Source organism: Apteryx mantelli, chromosome 3 (assembly GCF_036417845.1).
Source record: "Apteryx mantelli isolate bAptMan1 chromosome 3, bAptMan1.hap1, whole genome shotgun sequence".
Lineage (NCBI taxonomy): Eukaryota > Metazoa > Chordata > Aves > Apterygiformes > Apterygidae > Apteryx > Apteryx mantelli.
Genome location: NC_089980.1, coordinates 104,174,139 through 104,197,825, shown reverse-complemented (window position 1 = coordinate 104,197,825; position 23,687 = coordinate 104,174,139). Strand labels below are relative to the sequence as shown.

Genomic DNA, 23,687 nt, shown 5'->3' with positions numbered 1-23,687 from the left:
ATGGATGTTAAATGAATAAGGTCAAAATGAAAATTATATCAGCAGTGCTGGTCCAGAACTTGATTTTTTTTAATATTCATATATGAAAAAAGCAGTTCTAGTCAAATCTCTTTATTTTCTGTTATGCCCTGTAGATGCCTAGCTATTTACAAAGACCCAGCGGCTGATACCCTTCTCATATTAGGTAATAATCCACTTTATGAATTCAACAACTCATTTTATGAGTTTCTGCACTAAGTAAGTGGAGTTCTTTATAAAATAAGAGACATCTGAAAACCAGAATCTGTCTCACTATATTTACAGCAATACGGAAAAAAATGCAGTGAGTCAGCAAAAGTCTGGATGTTTAATTCAACTTAAATGCAAGAATTTTTATAAGCTTATTCACTGAGGTCATCAACAAAATCATTTCCTACTGAAAAGGTTAAGTTACAATCACTGGATGTTCTTGTGAGGTATGATCAGAGGCAGCAAAAAGCCTAAACCTGCACAGCACAGTTAGATTCTGCAGTACCCTGGACACAATTCAAGATTGGCCTGAACCATAGCTAAGCAAAATTTTAGGAAGCAGACTAGAAAAATTTATATCATCAAAACATTACTAAAAACTATATTCACACTACCCAAGCTCAATTTTTTAATACCTACATCATGGAAAGGTGATAAGAATTCTCCATGAGGGGATATTCAGACCTTCTAACAATCATCCTTAAAAATCCTCTCTTCAATCAACATTATCTCAGGTCAGCATGTGTATCTAGCATGACTACAACAAAATTATTTTGACTTACAGGTAGTGCCTTGATCTGTCAAAGGTATGCTCATTCCAGAATCATACTGGGCATAAACATTCACATCATAAGTAGTACTGGGAGACAAGTTATGCAGTGTGTAGGAAGTCACTTCTCCAACAAAAACCTCCATTGGCTCATTTGAACCTTGAATGAAGGGAAACATTAGGAAAAGACAGAGAGGGGAAAAGACTCATGATTAGATGACCTAGAAAATTATCAGCCTTCTTTAACAAGTCTTTAATTGTTAATCTTGTTTACTAAAACAAAACAAAATCATTTCTTAAATCGTCTCATTTTAGTATGTAAGACTATTGCGAACAGAACACATATAGCTTCACAAGCTATTGTGCAATATTTGTATTTAATTCAATTTCTAGAAAGGTAAGTTTGTCATTTCATTCTCTCATAAAACAAAAGTTTTGAAGGACCTTAACACCAAAATACCTGTCCGACACTCATCTCACATACACCAGCCCCATATCCTCAGGACAAGAGGTATTATTGAGAGGAAAATCAAGTCTGGTCCAGAACTTTATCTAGTCACCATATTAAATCTCAACTATACAATTTATTCTCTGTAATTAAATGCATGAAAGACTGTATTTGGTAGATTGCACTTCTTATGAAATACTGGTAATAAGAAGACTTAAACTTGCATCAAATCCAGTAAATAATGGAAATAAATAATGTTTTCACTATACATGTGATTTCTATTCTGATTTCCCATTAGCCATTCACTGTTCTGAAAGTGCTCTCTTCACAATGAACAGGCTTTCTTACCCACTGGTTTGTATACAATTTTATAGCCCAGAACAGGGGATGGTGAAGGATCCCAGGAAACTCTGAATCGTGTATACCATTCATCAGATATATATATGTTCTGAGGAGGAAGTAGGCCAACTGAAAAAAAAAAACCAACACCCTAATTAATTAGACTACTAACTGTTTTTCAACCTCTATAAACTTACAACATAACTCGGTAGGGAAAGAATCATGTCAGATACATCACTAGCATAATGAGACCTTAACAATGTTGGAACGCTCAAACAATCTTTATCTTAAATTTAAAAAAGAATATAGAGTATTAAAACAAATTACCAGTTCTTCCATTTCCAGTCAGTTGTCCACCATCTCCATCTTCATACACAGCCACAACAGTAATTTTATATGGTGTGTCTGACTGCAGCGGTTGTAGTATCACATTATTTCTTATCCCAGGAACTGTTGTCTAGAACACATAAGAGAAACAGAGGTAAATATGCCCACAGTATTGCAACTGACCAATAATGACAGTTAATTAGAACTAAAAAAGTGCTCAACACCTAGCACTCTTTTTATTATGTCCACTGTAGATGAAGTCATTCAATATATCTTAATGGTTATAGCCTATGAACAATTACAAGCGTGTGCTACTTTAAAATATAGAACACCATGGCTGGCATAAAAAGATAATGCAAATTGACTCTTTGGTCCCTGTCCTCACACCAGACTAAGACACTGCCATTCCTCACCCAGATTTCAATACCGTTCCCTCTGAAAAAGGGGAAAGTTCTGATGATGTGTTCAGAGACAGAAAAAGAGAAGAAAAAGCTCCTGAAATGAGGTGGGAAGACAAAGCCATTCACACTACTCCTCAGTTTCATTGTTGCTTCTTCATTATCCTCAAATCAGGATATCATTTTCCTAACACAAACAACAGTAACTCTGAGAAGGATGCCCTAAATATTTTGATGTGTAAAAACTTGCCTATTTATGCAACCAACAGTCTTCCCAACTTTCTGTGGCAACTATACACTATAGCTCCCTTCTAATTGAAAGTTAGGTATAATCCAAAAAGTGAAGCTGCTCCACAAAAAGGCCATATAGCATTTAAACTGCAGAAAGTATCTCAAGGTATCTCAAAAGCATGCCCCAATCAACACTTTCCATTATTAGCTGACAAAAATTTTCAGTTGTTTGAGACTCGCTGTTTTTATGAAACGTCCATCGTTTTCTGCAGAAAAGCTGTATGTGTTCAAAACACATCTCTCCACTGAAAAATGGTTTCAGTAGGGAATTTTCAACAGTGAACATTCAATACGTCCTACACAATGATATATAAGCAATAACAGCATTTAGATGGTGCTCTACATGTTGAATTTTGGCTGGTGGCAGTCAGCAGGAATTCTGCCATTGACCTCTATGGGATCTGAATTTGACTTTGCTATAAGCACTCAGAGAATTTTATAAATATCAGATTAACTTGTGCTATGATTAAGCTGCAGGAAATTAAACACAAACACTTAAAATTCATACTGAACATTTCAAAACCAAGTTAGATGCTGAATCAAAGTTACCACTGCTTTCTTAGTTAAACCAACTTGGCCAACTCACTTCAAATTCTGCATCTTAGCACAATGACTTCATATTGAATAGAATATGAAGTAATGGCTATTCACCACAGCAAAATGTTTGAAATAAATGTAGGAAGCAGGTTCTGCTCAAAACCTTCTGATTAATGATGTGACTCACACATTTAACATTATTTTACACATGGTTTGGTTCATTAAACTGTTTATGCACTGCAACATTGTGAAACAAACTGTTTTAGACAAACCATGGCTTATCAGCATCAGTGACTCTTAAACAACAATGACCAAACCACCCATAAAGCTACCAAAGTGTGCTACATGTACAACAGGTATCTTTTTCTGTAGCCTAAACAATCAACTGAAAACATCTCAGTGTTTATTAAGGAATTACAGAGCTTACATATTCGTCTATGGGATCTCCCACAGTGGGTGAATAAATGATTCTGTATTGCTGGACTGGTCCATCAGCATGGTCCCATTGTACAGAAAGGCTGTTTGTGGTCTCATCAAACACCCTCACATTCCTTGGCCCGCTGCGAGGCACTAAAGAAAGAAAATACAGAAGTGTATATAAGTATAAAGCACTATTCTTCCAGTCCAGTGTAACTCTCACTAATTCAAGCATTGCCCTGGAGCAGAAGCTAAGGGCTCTCCCTGAAACCCAGAATAAGCATATACAGGCAGATTTGGTAGATAATACAGCAGTGCCTGATGGTCTTAAATAGAAATAGGACCTTAACTGGAAGAACTGGAGCAGTGTGAAAGGGAGAGAATATTGAAGGGACATGGAAGGTGAGCACCTATATAAATAGCCTGTCACATCTGCAAGTTTTATATATATATCTGGGGATATAATAAAGAAGGCATAGAGGCAGCAAAAGAGGGGTGGTATATGAATGCCATAGACAGGTTCTTAACACATTATTTCTCAGATTAATTTGAAATACACCCTGCATAGTCAGATCCTGCGAGCTAAGTTGCAACAAAGAAGTCTTGGTGTTTAGGCAACTCCAGAGAAACAAACATTTGGGGAGATCCACATATACAGTTATTATGTAAGACACAAAACATGAGGTACAATATTTTTTTCTGTTGACAGCAAATTCTACCTATCTTAATGTGCTATTTGTTTTCAGAAAGACAATTAGATATTTAGCTGCAATTAAATTTTAAAGAAGATTTTTTACATTCTCAAACACATAGGTTGAAATTAGGTTTATTTCACAGGTGAAAGTGAGTTCAGTGATTATGCATGTGCCACAACTGCCAGACAACATAACAACATCTCCCTTCCAGAAAGGCCTATAACAGTTTCAGCCATAATTCAGTTGCACTGATCTCAGGGTTGCACTGAATGGCTTACACTATTTGTGATTGCAACCAACTTTCTAAATTCCTAATACACCAAATCTTGACATAGATTTCACAAATCAAGTACTGCCTCTTACATGTTCTTCCCTGTGCTTCACTTGGATTTCCTTCTCCATCTGCATACAGAGCTATAACATTTATTGAGTAAAGTGTGTCAGGAGTCAAGCGCTCCAGCATCACATCATGAGTGTTGGCTGGTATCACAATCTAAAATGGAAACAAAAAGCACCTACATTAAAAAAACTTCCATTAGCAATTTGATCGAAAAAAGAAAATTTGGGAACCCGACCATACTGTGTATTTTCTGAGTAAAATACTACAAGTTTAAAACAACCAATTAATACCGATAAATTTCAACAGCAGGTGCTACAAAAGACTGGAAAATACATAAGGAGTTCTTATTCTTCAAACAGAGTTGTTATTTTTTACATTTTACATGAAAACAGAAAAAAAGAAGAAACATTCAAGAACCCAAAGCAAAAAAGTAGATTCTATCATGGTTCACTGACATAAAAAGGACATTTCCTAATAGGTACTGACAGGTTCCCACTCGTGTGTGAAGAATTATACAGTTACACTTTACAGATGCAAATGACTCATTAAAAATTCTAACATTTTCATACAAACATATCCATCTCTACATGTACAATATGGGTGTACATTTTGTGTGAGTACATTCACAGGCCTAGGTCTAAGACTGCACCCCTTTCTACACAAATCCAAGACCTCTTACTTTACATGTGGAGGGCAAATTTGTACTCATTCTCATATCCAGATTTCACTGCTCACCAAGTCCTACTTAAATGCTAATGATTTGGGATAAACAGATGGTTTAGTAGTAAAATCACAAAAACTTGGCATCTGGTTGCATAATTAATCATTTCCTAATAAATAGTTGTTTCCTTCTCTTACATTCAAAAAAAGGCTTTATTGTAACTCATTTTTACCTGAAATATGGTTAAGGATACTCAGTCCTCAATCCTCCGTACTAAATGGCAAAGGCTTATTTCTTATTTCTTTTCTTTCACTAAATTAAGCATTTATTTACAATGGAGTAAATTTCTTTAGGCATAGTGTTTTCAGCAGGGACACTACTAGGAAGATAATTGGCTTCAGGTCATTATTAGCATTCTATACTCATTGAAGGAAGCAATAAGCTCCACCCACTTTTAAGGGATAGTATAAAAACTAAATTACTTACAGATTCTGATGGCCTTGGGCCAGACAGTGGAGAATAATTAATTCTGTATTGTTGTACTGGACCTGGAGCAGGTTCCCATCGGACATTCATGCTGTTTGGTGTGGGGTTATAAACTTGAATATTTCTCGGTGTTCCTCTCTCCACTAGATCAAGGATAATTTAAGTTTTACAAAGCTGTTTACTTAGGAATGATCTGTTTCTACTTGGATTTACAACTGTGTGAAAAAGCAACTGAAAAGTTCATCAGCCCAAGATACATACATTACTTATGTTACCCTTAAATCTATGAATCTAAGAAAATCAGTTATTAATCATTACAAACATCCCTGCCATGCAGCGAAGTGCATATGTTCACGCTGCAAACTGAAGGTATAATGCTTTGTTACCACACTGGTGTTGCCTAATTAGTCACATAAGAAAAGTAGTCACAAAACACACATTTTAGTTCATGCTGGCATTCAGAGTTCAAACTCCCAGAAAATTTTAAGTACATGGCATGGACATCAACATGGATTAACACCAGTACTTGCCATTTGTTCACTAGTATTGCTACAGGCACTAGGACTGAAACTTTGCTGTTGTGTGGAGGTAAACCGTAAGTTAGCTGCACGGCATAGAGCTGAGATTTTCTGAGTTAAACGGACAGAAAGCCTCTATCTGAATAAGCAAAGAAAACTGTTTAAGTTACAGAACTACAACCATAACCAAGCAGGTAAACAGAGTTTCTTACACTGACGCCTTAGCTTGGGGAAAAAACTTCCACAGTTGATGTAAAATAAATTAGAATTCCTCAACTTCTACTGATTTGAGTCACTCGCACAAAAGTGCTAACTTCTTATTAAAAGAACTGTTTTACTTACAAGTTCTTCCAGTGTCAGACGTACGTCCGCCTTCCCCTTCTGAGAAAACTGGAACCACAGTAACAGTGTAAGGTGTGTTGGACTCGAGAGACCTCAGGACGACATAGTTTGTGTTCCCTGGTACTGTGGTCTACAGATTTAAAAAGAAAGGTAGGGGGATGGCATTTACATAAAGAACACAAAAAGCTTAGATTTTTCCTATCTCCCTGTTGATACCAATTTTAGATTATTCTACACTTAATTACAAACTCCACAAGGGAACATAAACTGAAATTAACATCAAATTAGATCCGATTTAATACAAGTTCAAATACTTTTTTTTATTATTACTTACATCCCTGAATATAGCTGTAACCTCACAATCCAGCATGGTAGATTGCAATCCCCTCTCCTTTAAAAATCATGCCCTCCACCACATCTCGCTTCTAGACTGGATATGACAAAATCTTTACCAAAGAAGAATGTAGTTGAAATTTGAAGTAACAGAGTATATGGTATCTTCTGGAATTGGCCTTCAGGAAAGTTCTGTCTTGGGCAGTGTTTGTTAAATCTTATGCTTTCCTACACAATCACTTACAGATGTTCTTCACTTTTGGGTCCAGATCTTGTTCTACTACTATCAGTAACAGAATCTACAGTGATTTCTCTAATGACAACTATTTAGCAGCTCAGAGACATTAAGGAGTCACTTTCTAAATCAAATAAACATTCTAAATCAAATAAACATTACATAATACTACAACATGCCAATGACAAGAAGTAATAAATACCTCATGTTAACAAGTAAAACTCCTTAGCATTTAAGAATACTTGTTATTAGTAGCTCTCTAGATGCTTTTTGAAATAGTTCTAAGTGATGTACTCCTCATTTCACAGGCACATCAAATTGTACAGATGTGGAAAATTAAGTCCAAGCGCGAAAGAATAATATTTTCCCAATCTGCAACGAGGGCAATCCAAACCCGTTTACAGAATTGTTTTAGCTCTTAAGTAATTAAGTCATTTTAGAAGATTGTAATAAGACACCCACATGGATTTTTCTGCTTTAGCAAATATCAGCCCAGGTGACTGCCTACAGCCCCATGACTACTTAGCAGTAAAAATGGGTAGAAATGAGGTCTCATAACTTTATAGCCCTTTGCACACCCTGAAATCAGCTTTACACCAACACACTTTGCCCTAAGAATAAACAGACACAAAACTGTGGTATTAACTCCCTGTACTAAGAACTAATCACTGAAAATCTAATATATTAAATCAAACATTGGTATTACATATGGAGGTTGCTGACTTTCATGTAGATGCTCTGCATTTGCTCCAGGGTGGCTAAGAACAGAAAATAGCCAGAGTGCAGGCAAACAAACCCCACCTCAGTCCACAGCATTTCTGTCAGTGGAATCATAGGTTGCTGCTTATCTGAGACAGCCAGTGAGATCCACAAGAAAGATTTACCATTTCTTCTGAACCTCCAGCTGTAGGTACATAAAACACTTTGTATTGGCGAGGACTTCCTTCAGCATGATCCCATCGAACATTCAGAGTACTAGTGGTTGGGTCATAAACTCGCAAGTTCTTCACGGTGGTGAGAGGTTCTGAAATAGGTCAATGAGCCGTCAGAAATGTGGGTCACATTCTCTCACAGGTGCATGTCAGATCATGACTATGCAATGTATTATTATGAAATTTAAAAAATAACAGGTTTAACAGTTCATGTTAAATGTTATTTGTCTTCATTAATCAGAACTCATCAGCCCCATCCAACAGCATCAGGAATGTTAACTACAGTAAAAAAAGTTAGAATTATTTTCTTAATTTCTCACCAAGCACATTCCTATATCTGACTTTCCATAGCAGGCTCAAAAGTAAGCCAAAAATAAATGAATTAATAGTATGTTTACCTTCTATGCCCAAAGTGTGCATGGTAGCAAATCACTTAGTGCTTTCTCTAGGAATACCAAAATAATACTATCATCATAAAACAGTACAGTCTCAACATGCACTGTAAAGGTCAGTCTGTGAAGTGAAGGTGATGACAGAAAAGTAGTTTATACTTTTATATATATATATATATATATATGTACACACACACACACACTTTATATACTTATATACTTGTGTGTGTGTGTGTGTGTATATATATATACACTTATACTTACTTTATACTTTTAATATATATATACTTAAACTTATACTTAACAGCACACCTATGAGAGTCAACACGCCTTCAGATGCTTTAAAATGTTTTCTAAACTGTGGCATAAGGAGACAAACAGATTAAAGTGAGGAAAAAGTTCCATAGTAGCATTAGCCAGTGGTCCACGGTTTCTCTACAGTCAGCAGATTGGTAGGAACTCTTACCGACTTTAGATATTCAAAACCTATCCAAAGACAAATGACTAATGTCAATGGGATGATTTTCGCCATAGGAAATCTGTCTCAGCTAATCTGAAAAGCAACACATCAACGCTGTTTTACACCTAACAAGGAGATAGATTTACTTACTGGTTCTGCCTCGGCCTGTCATTCGTCCGCCTTCGCCATCCGCATACACTGATGACACAGTGATAGCGTATGGTGTGTCAGGCTGCAGCTTCTGTATCACTACACTATTCTGTCGCCCCCCAACTACAGTCTGCAATAGGACAAAACAAAAAGATTAAAATCCCCTTTATCCTAAGTCTTACCATTAGAGTCAAGAATGTAACTATTTGATACAGAGCAGAAAACACTAGGATTTGTCATATGGTGCAAAACTTTTGTGACTGAAGCTGACAGTAGACATAGAACAGTAGCAATATTCAGTAAATATCCATTTTAGCTAATTTAGACAGAGTCTAGTGACACAAAGCCAGTATTTTTTAAGACTTCTAAATTTGCGTACAGCTACAATTACGTATCAACTGTCAGTTTGTTCTGCGCCAGCACAGAGCTGTTTTTTCCACATTGCCTCTGACTACATCATATTGAGTTTGGTAAGTTCTTTATTTGCTTTGATAGACTTTGAATTGGGCTTATTATGCTCCACTCTCAGGTATAATGCAAGGATGGAACAATCTGCAGATCTCTAAGGTACATTTTGTACAACAGCAACATTGTCTCTCCTTGATTTCATGCATTTTATTGTATGTTGCTTCAGTAACTGTTCTAAAATGTTTTTGTTAAGGGTCTAAAAGTATTATGCATCTTTCATTTCAATTTTACTTCAACATATAACTATGTGATAACCATTCTGATAACCATATATCACAATCCCCACCAAGGAGAAGATTTACAGTGCATTGAGAATAACACTCAGAACATCAGCACTTGGGAATTTTGCAGTTGCTCAAGGGCATCCTTTTTCTTTTTTAGGACTATCTGAACATTTTCAAAGCCTATTCAATTCATGTAGTTATGTCATAACACTTAAAATGTTTCAACAATGAAGAACTCTGATAAGGAGCAAGTATTTATACCCCTTCACATTTCATTAGGATTAGATGTTTTTAATTTATCAGGAAACTTTATTTGTATTCAGGTGTCCAACACTCAGTTCAAAGCATAAATGCTTTTAGCATCCCATCATGGCAGCCTCCATATTTTAGTATCTACATGCCTTTCAAAATCTGACCCCAAACGACCACGATGGTCTCAGAAGTTTGGTATGCAGTTTTTGCAGACCTGTCTTCAAATCACCTTTGCTCTCTCCTGGTCCCAAGGCCATCAGATGTCAGACCAGTCTCACAAAGCAATAAAACCTTTTAGAAATTCCATTTTACATATTTCAGTGGGAACACTGCTATAGTTTCTCCAGCAACAACAATTTAATCAAATATCACAATCACAAAGAAGGGTACAAGAAATTGCTATCATATGACCAAGAATCATTTGCAGTTAAAGATTAACACTTCATAAGCAGAGCGTGAATGTTCTGTGTGCTCTCCTTAGAATAGAGGTGTCTTCACCGACTGCTACTGCTGGGCTTTCTATCTACTGAGAACAATTATGTCTATTCCATGTTCTGTGTCACTACACAAATTTCCACAGAATGGCCATTCTTTTTTCACTTCAGCAATTACAGATCACATCCGGCTGATAACATGACTATTTAATTAACCTTACTGCTGCTACTGCTAGTGATTTCTCACTAGAATTGCATTGATTGTCAAAAAAATTGCCTGTTAGTTCTTTGTGGCTATCTCTAGGCCTTTCTCAGATACACTGTTTCTTAATAGTATTGGTTTGAATTTTAAAAAAGATTTTACTTCAACTCAAATGCATGCTGTCCAGAAGAGAGTAGAACTGGGTGTGTAAGTATCCAACCAATTCTAAAGTAAACACGCCTAGATATGCTTCTGAACATGTAGGATCTCAGATTACAGTAACAAGCTAAATATGTGTGGTTTTCTTCTGAGATTGTTCCTGTGAGTCACGTGGCAGTAACCACAACAGCCTCCTACTGCAGAATATGGCATTTTAAGTAGCACACACATTTGATAAACAGGCTGACTGAATTACCGTTCCCAGGCTATGTTGCTTAGACCACCAGCAGTCTACACAACTCATGCTGATGATCCGGGGAAAGCTGACTGGTCACACAATATTGGCTCTCTCCCATCATTACAGCTGTTCAATCATATTAAAAGACACTAAAATACCTTAAACACTTCCCTAAAATATGTTTCCCATGGATTAGCTTTTGCAACTGCCACTTCTTGTTGGATATTCTGTCCCTAGTGTGATAAGAGAGGATAACATACAATTCTCAGCTGTCCACAGTATGATCCATGGCAAAGCCCCTCTGATGGCACATGAACTGCACTGTGAGAAAAATGGCAAGCTCTTGACTATGGAAGAAGTGATGCTATTTCCTATTACTGACTGTTGTGATAAATGTATCTCTGTGACTTGTACTCTAATGTGCTGATTGATTTGTTCCTCAAAAATTTTCATTTTATTCTGATCATAATTATACGACTTTCAAGAAAATGGGCTGTATCCGAGCTGTATCTTGCTTTACACAGAACATACCATCTTGAAAGTGAAAGGGAAGAAAAAAAAAAGGTGGTAACGTGTACATATTTGCTATAAATAGAAATCTTCCCCTAAAAGACAATTAATATATGCACTGTTGTGCTTTGGAAATAAATTATCTCATGGTTTAATTTGCAGAACTACCTTACAAGGTTTAATAACTACAGCATTTCAGAATTAGTTACCGACTGTTCAGGGCCATCCCCACTGATAGGCTGGTAAATGATCCTGTATCTCTGTACTCGACCACTGGCAGGATCCCACTTCACAGTCAAACTGTGTGAAGTTGCATTGTACACCTGAAGGTTTCGTGGGCCACTCTTTGGGGCTGAGAAAGGTAGTAAAGCAAAGAATAAACATATAATTCAAGCAAAAAAACACAAACAAACACTGCACTCACACTTTTAGGGCTGCATGAATGTCCCACCAAAAGCAGAATGTATTAAAAACAAAAACAAGACAATATAAACTGTAATGTTTGTAAAATAACAAACATGTGGTAAACTAGTGTTTAGCATTCCTCCAAACATACAATAATGTTTAATAAACAATCTCAGCTTTTTAATGTCAACATTCTGCTCATTTTAGAAAAAGGGAGGTACAGGCTTTCTTTAATACTATACCTGGAAATTCAGGTTCTTACCTTGTGTGGTTATAGGCACCAATGGTACTAGAAAAAAGGCAGAAAGAGTTTTCAGAACTCTTGCATGTGGATGCCTTCTAATTTAATAACTATGAAATACAAAATGTAGAAACCCTTAAACTACTTACGTGTCCGTTCACTGCCAGTCAGGTCATCACTTTCTGATTCATCAGGATAGATGGCAGTAACTGAGACATCATATAATGTATCTGGATTCAGATTTTCAAAGACCAAACTATTCTCATCCCCATTTAAGATGGTCTTGTGGAGAATTAAAAAAAAAAAAAAGGAGAGAGAGAGAGAGAGAGAGGGAAAGAGAAAGAGAGAAATGAGTAACTTTTCACACAGTAACATCACTACAAGTGGCTATAACTCAAACTCTGTATTCTAGGTCTTCTCATAGAATTTCCAAGGAGCACAACAAGAATGCTTGCCAGACATAAGTCATTTATTAATTAGATTTTTGATTTTAAAAATATACACTCTGAGACACTGCTCCCAAAATCCTAGGGTGACCATCCATTCTTACCTCCTGTTTTTCTGATCTTCCATAGGGTCCCCAGGTTATTCTGTACAGAGAGACATCTGGAGCTCCATGATCCCAAGTTCCTCTGAAACTATGCTTGGTTACATCTGTGATTCTGAGATTGACTGGTGCTGGTACAGGCTCTATTATGGGAAAAGGAAAAATACTCCACAAAATGTAACTACAGAATGAGTATAGTTAAACCAAATAATTGCTCAGATAAAGAATTCAGAAGATAGTCTTCTGTAGAAGTTTCAGTTGTCAGTTACTATGCTTCTAATAACTACAACAAAATCCCGTACTATAACTCAGCAGCTACACTAAGCAAGTCGTCCTTCATAATTTCACATTACCAGGTCATCACCTGATAAAACAGACATAGCTCCACTGACCTCAGTCAATTTATGCCTATTCAAAACAACTGAAATCCCAGCCCCTACATTGTGGAGTTAGAAGGAGTAATTATGACCCCATCACCAACCCCTAGCTCTGAGCTCTTGCATGAGTTTCACCTAGATCTTAAAATTTCTTATATAAGCCAAACAATCCATGGCTGAATTACACCTTTTTTTTTTTTTAGAAAGATAGCAGAATTCACAGAGGTTAACATTAGGTTAAGGAGGCAAAGGGTTATAGTCACTGGAAAGAAATGGGTGCCTCTAAAAGGCAAATGAGAGATAGAAACTACAATCAGGTTCTCCATCTCCTGGAGAAGCCTATTTCTTCCCACTAACTTTCTCACTCTCTCTGTTGCTCTCCTTCAGTCCAAACATTCAAATTCTTATACGAGATTGGAGCATGGGCCACTCTCTCTCTGACAAATAGGTTCAACTGCAAGAGCTAGTCCCCATCCATTATGCAGGAGCCAGAACAATCACAGAACTGAATACAGCCTGTGAGACTCACTCCCACAAACAATAGGTAAAACTACAGACCTAAACTAAAAATAATTTCTTTGACAGAGCTTTCCTCTTTTTCCTCACACATACACTCACACAAAAATACAGGTATAGAACAGGCTCACACAAAAGGAAGCAAAAAATATCTCACAAACATTTTCAAATACACCAGGCTACAAAACAAAAAATTAAGCAGAAATACAAAAAGAGAGCATGTTTTCTTTTTTTTACTTCAGAGTGCGGGTCAATGATAAAGTAACATTGTCCATTCCTATTCTAGCTCTCTTCTTAAACCATAAGCCCAGATCAGGATGAGGGCTTCTCTGATATCAGCTTTCTCTTTTCAGTCTGCATCAACTCTCTTGTCTGGAGATTTGCTCTTACCATCCATGCAATACCCTTTCCTTGTCTTTATCTGTTGTCATTAATGAAATGCTGCCTTTATGATTACCTGAATAATATATCTCTAAAAGTACAGGCTGGCTTACCGTTCCACGATATAAAAATAATCTTGTGTCAGAAGCAAGATCAAACCTCTGTAACTGTCTAGCACATTCCCTAGCTTCCTACTCACTTTCCTAGATTTCAAGTAACTTCACAGACTTGCTAAACCTTTCCTCTATTCTCATATTCTCTCATTAATTCTACCCCTACTTTCCTCCTTCAGCTTCTAAACACAACAAATTTTTCTTCAGTTGTTGGTCTGTTCCCTCTCTGCAGACAGCAGGCTCAGTGTTCACTGCAAAAAGATGCTGACCTCATCTGAGATTCTCAAAGATTCTCAGGATTATATTGCAAATAATGCTACAAATACAAGTAAAACATTTCTCAGACTGAACAGATTAAAATTATGTTTCCACCTAAACTCAATAATATATTGCAACACACACTCCTTAAATAGAATCTAAGATAAAAATATCTATAAGCAGAGTTATTAGGAAAACTTACGAGTAACAGCTTCTGCAGATATTGGTAGAGATTCCCCTTCATCATATACAGCAACAACTTTTACATTATACAGTGTTTGGGAGGAAAGGTCAGAAAGAGTTGTGCTGGTTTTGGATCTGTCAATTTCCACCTAGGAGTAAAAATAATGACTTAAGATTTAAAAATTATTCTATTTATGATCCGGCATTTAATTAAATTGTAGGAATTCCTGTACTGAAAAAGAGAAAAGTATTTTGCATTAAATTTTACCATTTTCCCCTACATTTACACCTGAATGTTGAAGGTCTATCTAGTAACTGCCATTGCAAAGTATATTGTCCCAGATACCAGCAAGCTACTTCTGGCTGTTTCACTGCTTCATTCATTTTGGAAATGAGGATGCAAACTGCCTCTCCAGAAAGTTCTCATTCCCTTATAAAAACACATTTAATCCTTGAAGAGTTGATTCATGTCTAGCAGCGCAACTACGGAAAGCTTGCACATAACTCAAAGAAAGGCATCTGTAACAATGCTCACTCACGTGGTGTCAGTTAGGAAAAGAGCTAACACGCCTCCTTTAATCCACAATCATGTTCCTCCTAATTGTAAGCTGTTCTTAAAGCTTGGCATAGTACAGTCATGGAGCAAAAATGGCTATTTATCAAAACACAGGAGAACTCTAGTAAGCTTGAGGCCTTATCCCCCTCTTTATGAGAAGGAGGGGAGTATGCGAAGAATTCCAGCCCAAGTTTATTCAGCTCCCAAGACATCAGTACTCTTTCTTGACTGATGTTCCCTATTCTCAATGGCTTCTAGTATTACTTTTAATATTATTTTAATAATCCAGCTTCTCAAAATAAAACTCTCTTCAAGTACTTGCAAAAATGTTCCTTTTCCTTACCTCCTTTATGTCAGCTTCTTCAGCTTCTTTGTATCTTAGGATGTATCTTCGAACCTTGCCTGGGGCAGGATCCCAAAGGATGTTCATGCTGCTGTGAGTAACATCCCTGATTGTTAAGCCTCTTGGTCCAGGCAAAGGTACTATACAAATAATGACAGTAGTAAGTGAAAATGCTATTCACAAGAGAGGTGTAAGTCTCTCACTGAATGAATTAATTATTTTCATGCATTTAATTCAAATGGCAGCAATAACTTTCCAGGCAGTTCATTGCTCTGGCCATTAGATGAGACAGGTTAACAACTTACTGTCCCAGCAACCAGCAAGATAGCTAAAAACTATAATAGATTCACGTTTGTGAATTATGAGCACAATACTTCTAGAAGTACCAGTGCTCTTTTCTTAAGAACATAACTTTTGGTGACAATCAAATTAAACCAGCCACTTTTCATGTACACTTAAGGGCTTAACATTGTTTAAGAACATAAGAATAACCACACTGAGTACATCTAGCCCAGAAACATGCCTGCAGCAGTAGGAAATTGTAGTCGTTTAAGGAAAGATATAAAAAAGGAAGCCATGTTTATATCAGTCTTTCCCTTGGTATGGTATGCTTCCTTCTTCGTACCCAATTTTTCCAATTTTATTAATATTTGGGGGCCATAGATTCTCCATACTTAAGTGAGCCCCTCTGAATTCAGGAACAAGGTTACTAGAAGTTATTAATGCAACCAAAATTGAATCCCTTTTAAAACACCATAACCTAGAGACTGTCAAATCAACTTGCTTCATTATTCAAGGAAAAAAAATTTTGTTCCTCTTTTAATAATTGGTTCATTTTCTTTGAAATTTCCTTCAGGATACTTTGGAAACATAAGAGTAGTGTAAAATGCATAAAACAGGAAAAAGATGGTCTTCTAAACAAAACAAAACAGAAATAAAAAAGTTGCATGAAATAAAACGAAAGTTAAATGTTGCTGAACCAATAACAAAGCAAAAATCAAGATGTCCATACATGTCACTTCCTGGGAGGTGAGTGGGTCACTGGTCATATCGCCAAACAATACGTAAGCAGTTAAAGTGTACTCAGTATTAGGGATGAGGTCTACCAGCTGAACCTCATTCACTGATGATCCAACACGCATCTGCACATTAAAAAATTACACCATGTTTAAAAAACTAAAGAAAACAGAGGCAGAAAAGCAAACAATGATTTAACTTAAAGGGAATTTTGTTTGTGAGATTTGTAGTATATTTACAGCTTCCTGACTGATGTCATTGTATACAATATCCCAACTAAGTTCACACAGCACTTCAAGTAGTACATGCCAGGTTTTTTTGACTGTTATGATACAGGAAGCAAATCTATCAGTTTTTCTTAATTTTGTTTTGGCAGAGTACAGGAAGTGAAGACAAATTCTCTTACCTCTTTCTCTGTAGTTGGGACTGTGGCATTCACAGGTTCATATGTTAGCAAATAACCAGTAGCTCCATTGAGAGGTTCCCATCTCACTTTCATAGAAGTTGATCCAATGTCATAAACATTCAGGTTTCTAACTGAAGAGATTGGCACTGTCAAATAAAAAAATATATATTAATTTATTTCCATTATCATTTCATTATTTCTACCTTCTATATCCTTCATATTTCACAACAGAGGTAGTACTATTGAGAATAGAGCACATGGGCATTAGAAAGGGAAGGGAAATGAGCCCCTAACATTCAACTTTCTGGAGGAGGCAGAAAAGTCACTCTATGCCGCATTCAATATCAACATACCTAACATCAATAACACAGACAGCTGACAGTAGAAACATAATAGCTAAGTTATGTCTCTCAACATAGAAATGATGCAATTGTATTGAAACGTGTTTTTGTTAATCTTACAAAATTAGAATGAATTTCATGTAACATTTTGGCTGCTAGCAGCAGGAATTAATGAATGAATATAGGTCTGTATATGATAACATTTCTGGAATTTATAAACTCCATCTTGTAATTCATCTCTACTGCTCTAGGCTAAGAAGGCTGGTACAGCAGTGTCTTTACAAGTCTGGAAGGAGGCCAAAGTTGGGACAAACATTTTTTACCACACAGCAGTTTCTCTTTGCTACAGTTTTCCAGCCAAAATCTGAATGACCAGTGTAACACAACACAGTTTGGTCATTCCAGTCAATAATTTTTTTCCTCTAAAAAGAAAGCCCATAGTGCTAAAAGTTCTATTGGATGGTTTTCCATATATCAGATTGGTTGTTAATATGTTATTCACATTGCAATTCTAACTTACGAGTTGTTTCCCTCCCGATCAGAGGTTCACTGCTTTCATCTTCTACCACAGAAAACACGTTAACAACATATTCTGTTTCGGGTTTCAGATCTTTCAGAACTGTCGTAGCTTCCATCCGACTTACATAAAACTACATAAAATAGGAACAATGTTAACTAAGTGTACAGCAAATGCATCTGTAATCTTATCTCTAACAAAAAATTAATTCCTTGTGAAAATCCTCAGAAATCAATGGTCTAGAACTAAAAATAAGCATGGTCTTAATCTGCTGTGTCTTCTGTCTTATAGAACTTTGGAAATATACTTTGGAAAAAGAAGTCAAACATCCAAGGTACTCTAGGTGGTTACAGCACGTGCCATTAGCGACATCTTGCAGAACAGAAATGGCAGCAGACAGTCAAGCTGTAAAGCCAGTGTGCATTGGAATAGCTGCTTCAAATCTAATCATAGGCCAAATCCTGAGGTCACAATAAAACTAAGACAAAACTCCCAATGAGTCAAATCTGAGTTAGGATTTAAAATCCACATTCAGAGGTAGGACATTCCGAGTTAGGCACATGGAGGTGCCTAACTTCATTCTCCTATTATCCTGCCTGGCTGAAGAGAGTGATGAGCAATTCAGAGTGCCTAGTATCTAGGGTTGCCTGCTACTGGCTCTCTGTGGAGAGAAGTAATAACCACAAGATGAGCTTGACCATATGCATTAACAGTTTGAATCTGTGCCTAAGCACATTCTCCAAAGTACTATCATACAATGCTCATCTAAATGCTACCTCACAACCCACATCACCCACTGACCTTTTCTCTATTAACTAGAAAATGCACTAAAAGGACAGTGAGCCTACCTGTGAGTATGCTCAGAAAATTTCCACTGCAGACTCATTTAAACCAACATAAGACAATAGAATATGAACAGAAAGGAATTACTAGAAAATATCATTCAGCTATTTTTAAAAATATATATTTTATTCCCAGATTAATGATTTTAAAACAAAGTCTGCTCCTCATTTTTGTAATTTTGTTTATGGTTTACAAAATAAGGTATTATTGACCTTGGAAGCTTTTTTTCATTTACTGTTATACCACACACAGCCTAATAAGCACAAACTTCAGAATGGCATTACTGTGATGCAAAAGTCCAAGGTTATCATGGACAATGTCAGAGAAGAACATACAGCACTAACCTGTTGGGGTCTGCCGCCAGAGGTAGGGTAGTATTCAACCCTGTATCTATCGACACTCTCAGAAGGTGGAGTCCATCTCAGTCTGAAAGAACGAGGTGTCACTTCTGAAATAACTAGGTTAGAGGGAGGTGGCAAATCACCTACAAGTGGAAACAAATTAAAATTCATGAATTTATTCTTATGTCATCAAGAATAAAAATGTGACTTACAACAACATAAAAATGTTTTTTTTTAAGAAAAAAACAAACAGTTGAGGTATTTGCTTATGTTTCTGTTTCCTCAGGAAACTCTTAAAACAACTGTGTGAACAAACAGCTCATCATCACACCCTCAAGTCCATACAAACTCCCTATCCTTCCTACCCCACCTCCAACACCAGTGTTTCACTGGAAGACCATCAGGTAACATGAGCGTTCTTCCATGCCAGGCTTTGGTTCTGAGCTGTCAGACACTTATACTTTAAAAGAGCAGAGCTGCTAAAATTTTATTTATTGGATGAGTATCATCAAAGAACCTGCCAGACTGAGCAAAAAGGTGACAAAGTGAGCAACATATTTCCTGACTCTGGGAAAAAGGCAAGCATGTCCAGCCATGTCATGCTGTGTTAGGTATAACACAGCCATTGTTGAAAGGAAAGGAAGAACCCCTGCGGGTATTCCAGGTGGTCTGCACAACATCCTTAGACCAGCAGCTGAAAAAACAGCTCAGGGCTACACAGTGTTCCCAGAAAGTAATGAAAAGGAATTAGCAAATCAAGCACATAAACAGAAAGAGGATGAATTAGTTAGAATATGTGATGTACCTGGGCCTTTCACACTGTTACACAGATTTGTGGTTACATCATCAACAATGCTAGCCAGGAAGGAGAAATCTGCAACGTTGTAAGCATGGATGTCATCTGGATCCGTTGCAATCTGCTTCAATTCATTTTCATCTGCATTTTTAATACCTTACAGAGAAGATATGAGAACGAAGCTTGTTAGGAACAGTGGCCGTGACACATACTGCCATGAACATAAGCTTCTAAATACATTCTTTGAATCCTCTTTTAGATACTTATGTTTCTTTCCACTTCTGTGTACAGTTAGCATACGGGGGGTAACTCAGCCTACCTCTTCATACAATACTTACCAATTGCATAAAGTTCCACTCCCTCATCTCTGAGTCTCCTTGAAGGGGTGACTACATCATCTTGTGATTTGCCATCAGTGATAAGAACACCAATTTTGTGAGCTCTGGGCCTCAAGCCTACATCTTGTTTGAAGTTGTTCTTTAAGATGAAATCCAAGGCCATTCCTAGCATGATACAAAGGAGGTAACCATCACTATACACTATTTTAAACATACAGTCATGGTAAAGGAGAGTATTTCATCCTGGTCATTTCACTCTGACAACATCATTCCACAATTTACTTCCTTCAGGGAGCACTCAGAATCCCACTGAAGTCCATCATCTACACTTACCAGGAATTGGCACCATTTCAGTCCTTTCAAGGTCTCTGATCTCTTACCTTTTATGCATTACCCTCCTATCTGGTTCTCTGTAGTCTCCCTTCTGGGTCCTCACCTTGTCTTCATCCCAACCCTGACATGGAGCTGCCTTTTTTTCTTCTCATATGCCAAAATGCAACCCTGCAGCTCTTCATCACCCAAGCTCTCCTCCATCATATTTCTCCAGGTTTCCACTGAGAATATATGGCCACATGCTATGCCTGTTCTCATCCAAACATACCCAAAGTGAACTGCAAGCCCCTCTGATCATGTACAAATTTGAGCTCACTGAACAATACCGGAGTCAACTACTAAAATGTTTTTAATGGAGATTAAGGAAAATTCTGGAAGTGCTACGTACCTGTTAGAGTATTTCCTCCTTTGTATGGTAAGTTGGCTACAGCCTCTAACAAAGCCTGCTTGGTTCTGTAAGCATTGAGATTCCATTCTGTCCTGGGATCTCCACTATACTGTGCAAGACCTGAAAAAAGCCATTATTACTCGGTTATTAAGTGGCCATGCAGCAGTTATGCCTCAGTTGCCCTCAGGCACACAAGGACTTACCAATCTGTACTTTGTCAGGACCAATATCAAAAACTTCAACAATATGGGCAATGAAGTTCCTGATAGTTTTAAAATTTGGTCGCCCGATACTCCATGAGCCATCCACCAGCAGCACGATATCAGCTTCTGCTCTGGTTCTACATTCTAAACCTGCCATATCAACCACAAAAATATAACCTTAGCTACATCAAACCATGATAGCTTTCTTTCCCCAACCTCTTTTATATGACATATGTCATGAATTAGCTTCTAAAATATCTCTAGGTTTTTTCCACTGGCGCTCTGTCAAGTATGATCTATTTGTGAACATTATTCACACTAGTCACCTGTTCCATGGCAAAAGCTGTATAAATTTTTTCATGTATGTATCCTTTCAGGAGTAAGACTTCTAAAATGTATAGGATCACTAAAGTGTTCTTCCTTATTGTCATGTCATTATCTATTTTGGTCCTTAGAGATGGTTCATAACTTGTTTTCAGATTCCTAGGGTTCGTAAAAGACTACTAAGCTAACCACTGACATAGCAGTGAGCATTATCAGATTATCCAAATTCACAGTATTTTACTCTATGGCTATGGATGGCTAAATTACTGCTCAATTTTCAACTATACAGTAATGGAACTAATAGCATATATTACAAACACTTTCAAATAAATAGCATTTCTGAATTTGCAGGGGAAAAGACATAGTAATACAGATGGTACAAAAGTTTGCACATACAGGAAAGAAAGAACACAATTTAGAAGAAGATATGCAAACATAAACACAGGTCAAGAGATACAGAGGTGACAAGAACAAACATTTATATAAAGCTGCAATGTTCTGAAAAGGTAGGAAGTTATTTCAGATATCTTCAGTTTACAAATTACAGAATAAAATATGTATCATTTTGTTTTCATCACAAGAAAGATCACAAAATATTTATACAAAGCAGAAAGACACAATGATTTTATCAGCAGCCATTTGCAAAAAAAAAAAAATCCTTGCTCTCTCTCTTTTCCTGGAGATTGTGTTACCAGCTGCAAATTTTCTGGCTTCCTGCCATCAGAGCTTCTGGTCTTTATATGGAAGAAATCCCATTGAGAAAAATCAGCCACACTCATCACAGTTGAAAGATATTGTGATTTCATATATGTTCCACATAATTGATCCAACACTGCAGACTCATGAATATAACTATTCCATGTACCTGGGGCTTAAAAGCATGATCCTCTTCTGCATAGAAAATATAGATCTAGTCTTTAATCAGGACAATAAAATAGATTGGGAGTAGGGTTTAAATAAAACCATGTTAGTTCAAAAAATTGCATGCATAACTTTAACATGGAAGTTAAGGTTAGCTTCATGTACAATATAACAGTTAAACTATTTTGACTTTTATTTTTCTTCCAACTACCATAATTCCCCAAATGGAAAATTCAAGCAAAGGCACCAGACCTAGGGTGATTTTTCCCCCTATTAATATATAATGTACTATTACATTTACAGTCCCAGATAAAAAATTCATTTTTCACATTAACCATGACTCAAATCCATGCAGTAGTAAAACAAATTAGCTTAAAGATTATAACACTGAGGAAAGAAATGACAGCTGCAGTAATCAAAAATAACAAACCACTCCTGAGGTAATTATTTTTCTGCCAGAATTATCACAGTTTTACTCAAATGTCACGGATGGCCTGTTATGTAATTTTTCTCAGTTTTACTCTATTGTATTAGACTGCAATAGGACTGCAATAACTTTAGAAGTTTCTAAAAATGTTGTCAATAAAATTTTCACAAGGGTAGTATTTTTACACAGCCTGGTGTGGAAAGAGGGTATCCATAAGACAAAAGAATACTGGGTCAACTGAATGCTGTACTTAACAGTCAGAAACTTTTTTTCTTTAATTAACTCTGAAAGACCTTTGCAGTTAGGTTCTTCCTCCTTAACAAATTCTCTGTTCTCTCTGATGGTTATGCAAAGCTTGTAACGGCAGAGAAAGATCTGCACTTCTACCCCTATGCTTGGCTATTAAGAAGCAAAGACCTGCTGCAGATAAGTTCTTTACACCTTCCATGAAGGAGGACTAAGTCCTGAAACTCTGTTTGACCAGTGTTTTCCAAAAATATGGTGGGCATAGCTGTTCAATCCATTTGCAGAGGCCTATTACCCACACAGAGGGAGCCGTTATCATAAGAATCATAGATACTTTGGTTGGAAGGTTCAGCTACACAGGGAGAAACCCCCAAACAGATAGTGGAGAATACTCAGCAATTGCATGTCTGTACTAACTCTCTTCCTAAAATAATGGTTTTGTTGCATATAAATCTAAAGAATACACCATAACTCTGAGATTCCCCAGCTATCAAACCTTTGCTCATTGTATATTTATTATATCTTAGTCTAAAAAGGAAAAGTCACCATGTAAGGACAAGCAAAGGGCTAAAGATCTGCTTTAAATTCTTTGTTCTACTCCTGTGAACACCCTTGTAGATGAGCCATGATCTCTGTTCAAGAATTTGACCTTATGTGATTTAACACAGATGAGGATGGCTTGCAAATGCTATGCAGCTGGCTTTAAATAATCAGCAAACATGGCTTGCATGAGTTATCATCTTTGTAAGATCATCTAAAGGGCGCAGAGGAATAGAATCATGAAAGAGGCCATACTTAGTGGTCATTTCAGACCAGAGGT

At 36.8% G+C, this 23,687-nt stretch overlaps 1 protein-coding gene across 3 annotated transcripts in view; it reads right to left on the bottom strand.

The window, feature by feature from the left end:
* The window catches only part of COL12A1 (collagen type XII alpha 1 chain), a 111,154-nt gene that overhangs the window by 45,408 nt on the left and 42,059 nt on the right, over positions 1-23,687 (bottom strand). For all 3 annotated transcript variants that reach the window (XM_067294103.1, XM_067294104.1, XM_067294102.1), the window contains exons 18-40: positions 21,010-21,159; positions 20,807-20,926; positions 20,086-20,250; positions 19,757-19,903; positions 18,955-19,094; positions 17,771-17,900; positions 16,910-17,055; positions 16,499-16,628; positions 15,487-15,626; positions 14,607-14,736; positions 12,763-12,902; positions 12,362-12,494; positions 12,234-12,260; positions 11,776-11,918; positions 9,080-9,209; positions 8,030-8,169; positions 6,578-6,707; positions 5,718-5,860; positions 4,594-4,723; positions 3,546-3,688; positions 1,893-2,022; positions 1,575-1,694; positions 792-938 (exon numbers count right to left, since the gene is read on the bottom strand). In XM_067294103.1, the coding sequence (XP_067150204.1) occupies positions 792-938; positions 1,575-1,694; positions 1,893-2,022; positions 3,546-3,688; positions 4,594-4,723; positions 5,718-5,860; positions 6,578-6,707; positions 8,030-8,169; positions 9,080-9,209; positions 11,776-11,918; positions 12,234-12,260; positions 12,362-12,494; positions 12,763-12,902; positions 14,607-14,736; positions 15,487-15,626; positions 16,499-16,628; positions 16,910-17,055; positions 17,771-17,900; positions 18,955-19,094; positions 19,757-19,903; positions 20,086-20,250; positions 20,807-20,926; positions 21,010-21,159 (3,054 nt within the window). The remainder of the gene's footprint in view (positions 1-791; positions 939-1,574; positions 1,695-1,892; positions 2,023-3,545; positions 3,689-4,593; positions 4,724-5,717; positions 5,861-6,577; positions 6,708-8,029; positions 8,170-9,079; positions 9,210-11,775; positions 11,919-12,233; positions 12,261-12,361; positions 12,495-12,762; positions 12,903-14,606; positions 14,737-15,486; positions 15,627-16,498; positions 16,629-16,909; positions 17,056-17,770; positions 17,901-18,954; positions 19,095-19,756; positions 19,904-20,085; positions 20,251-20,806; positions 20,927-21,009; positions 21,160-23,687) is intronic.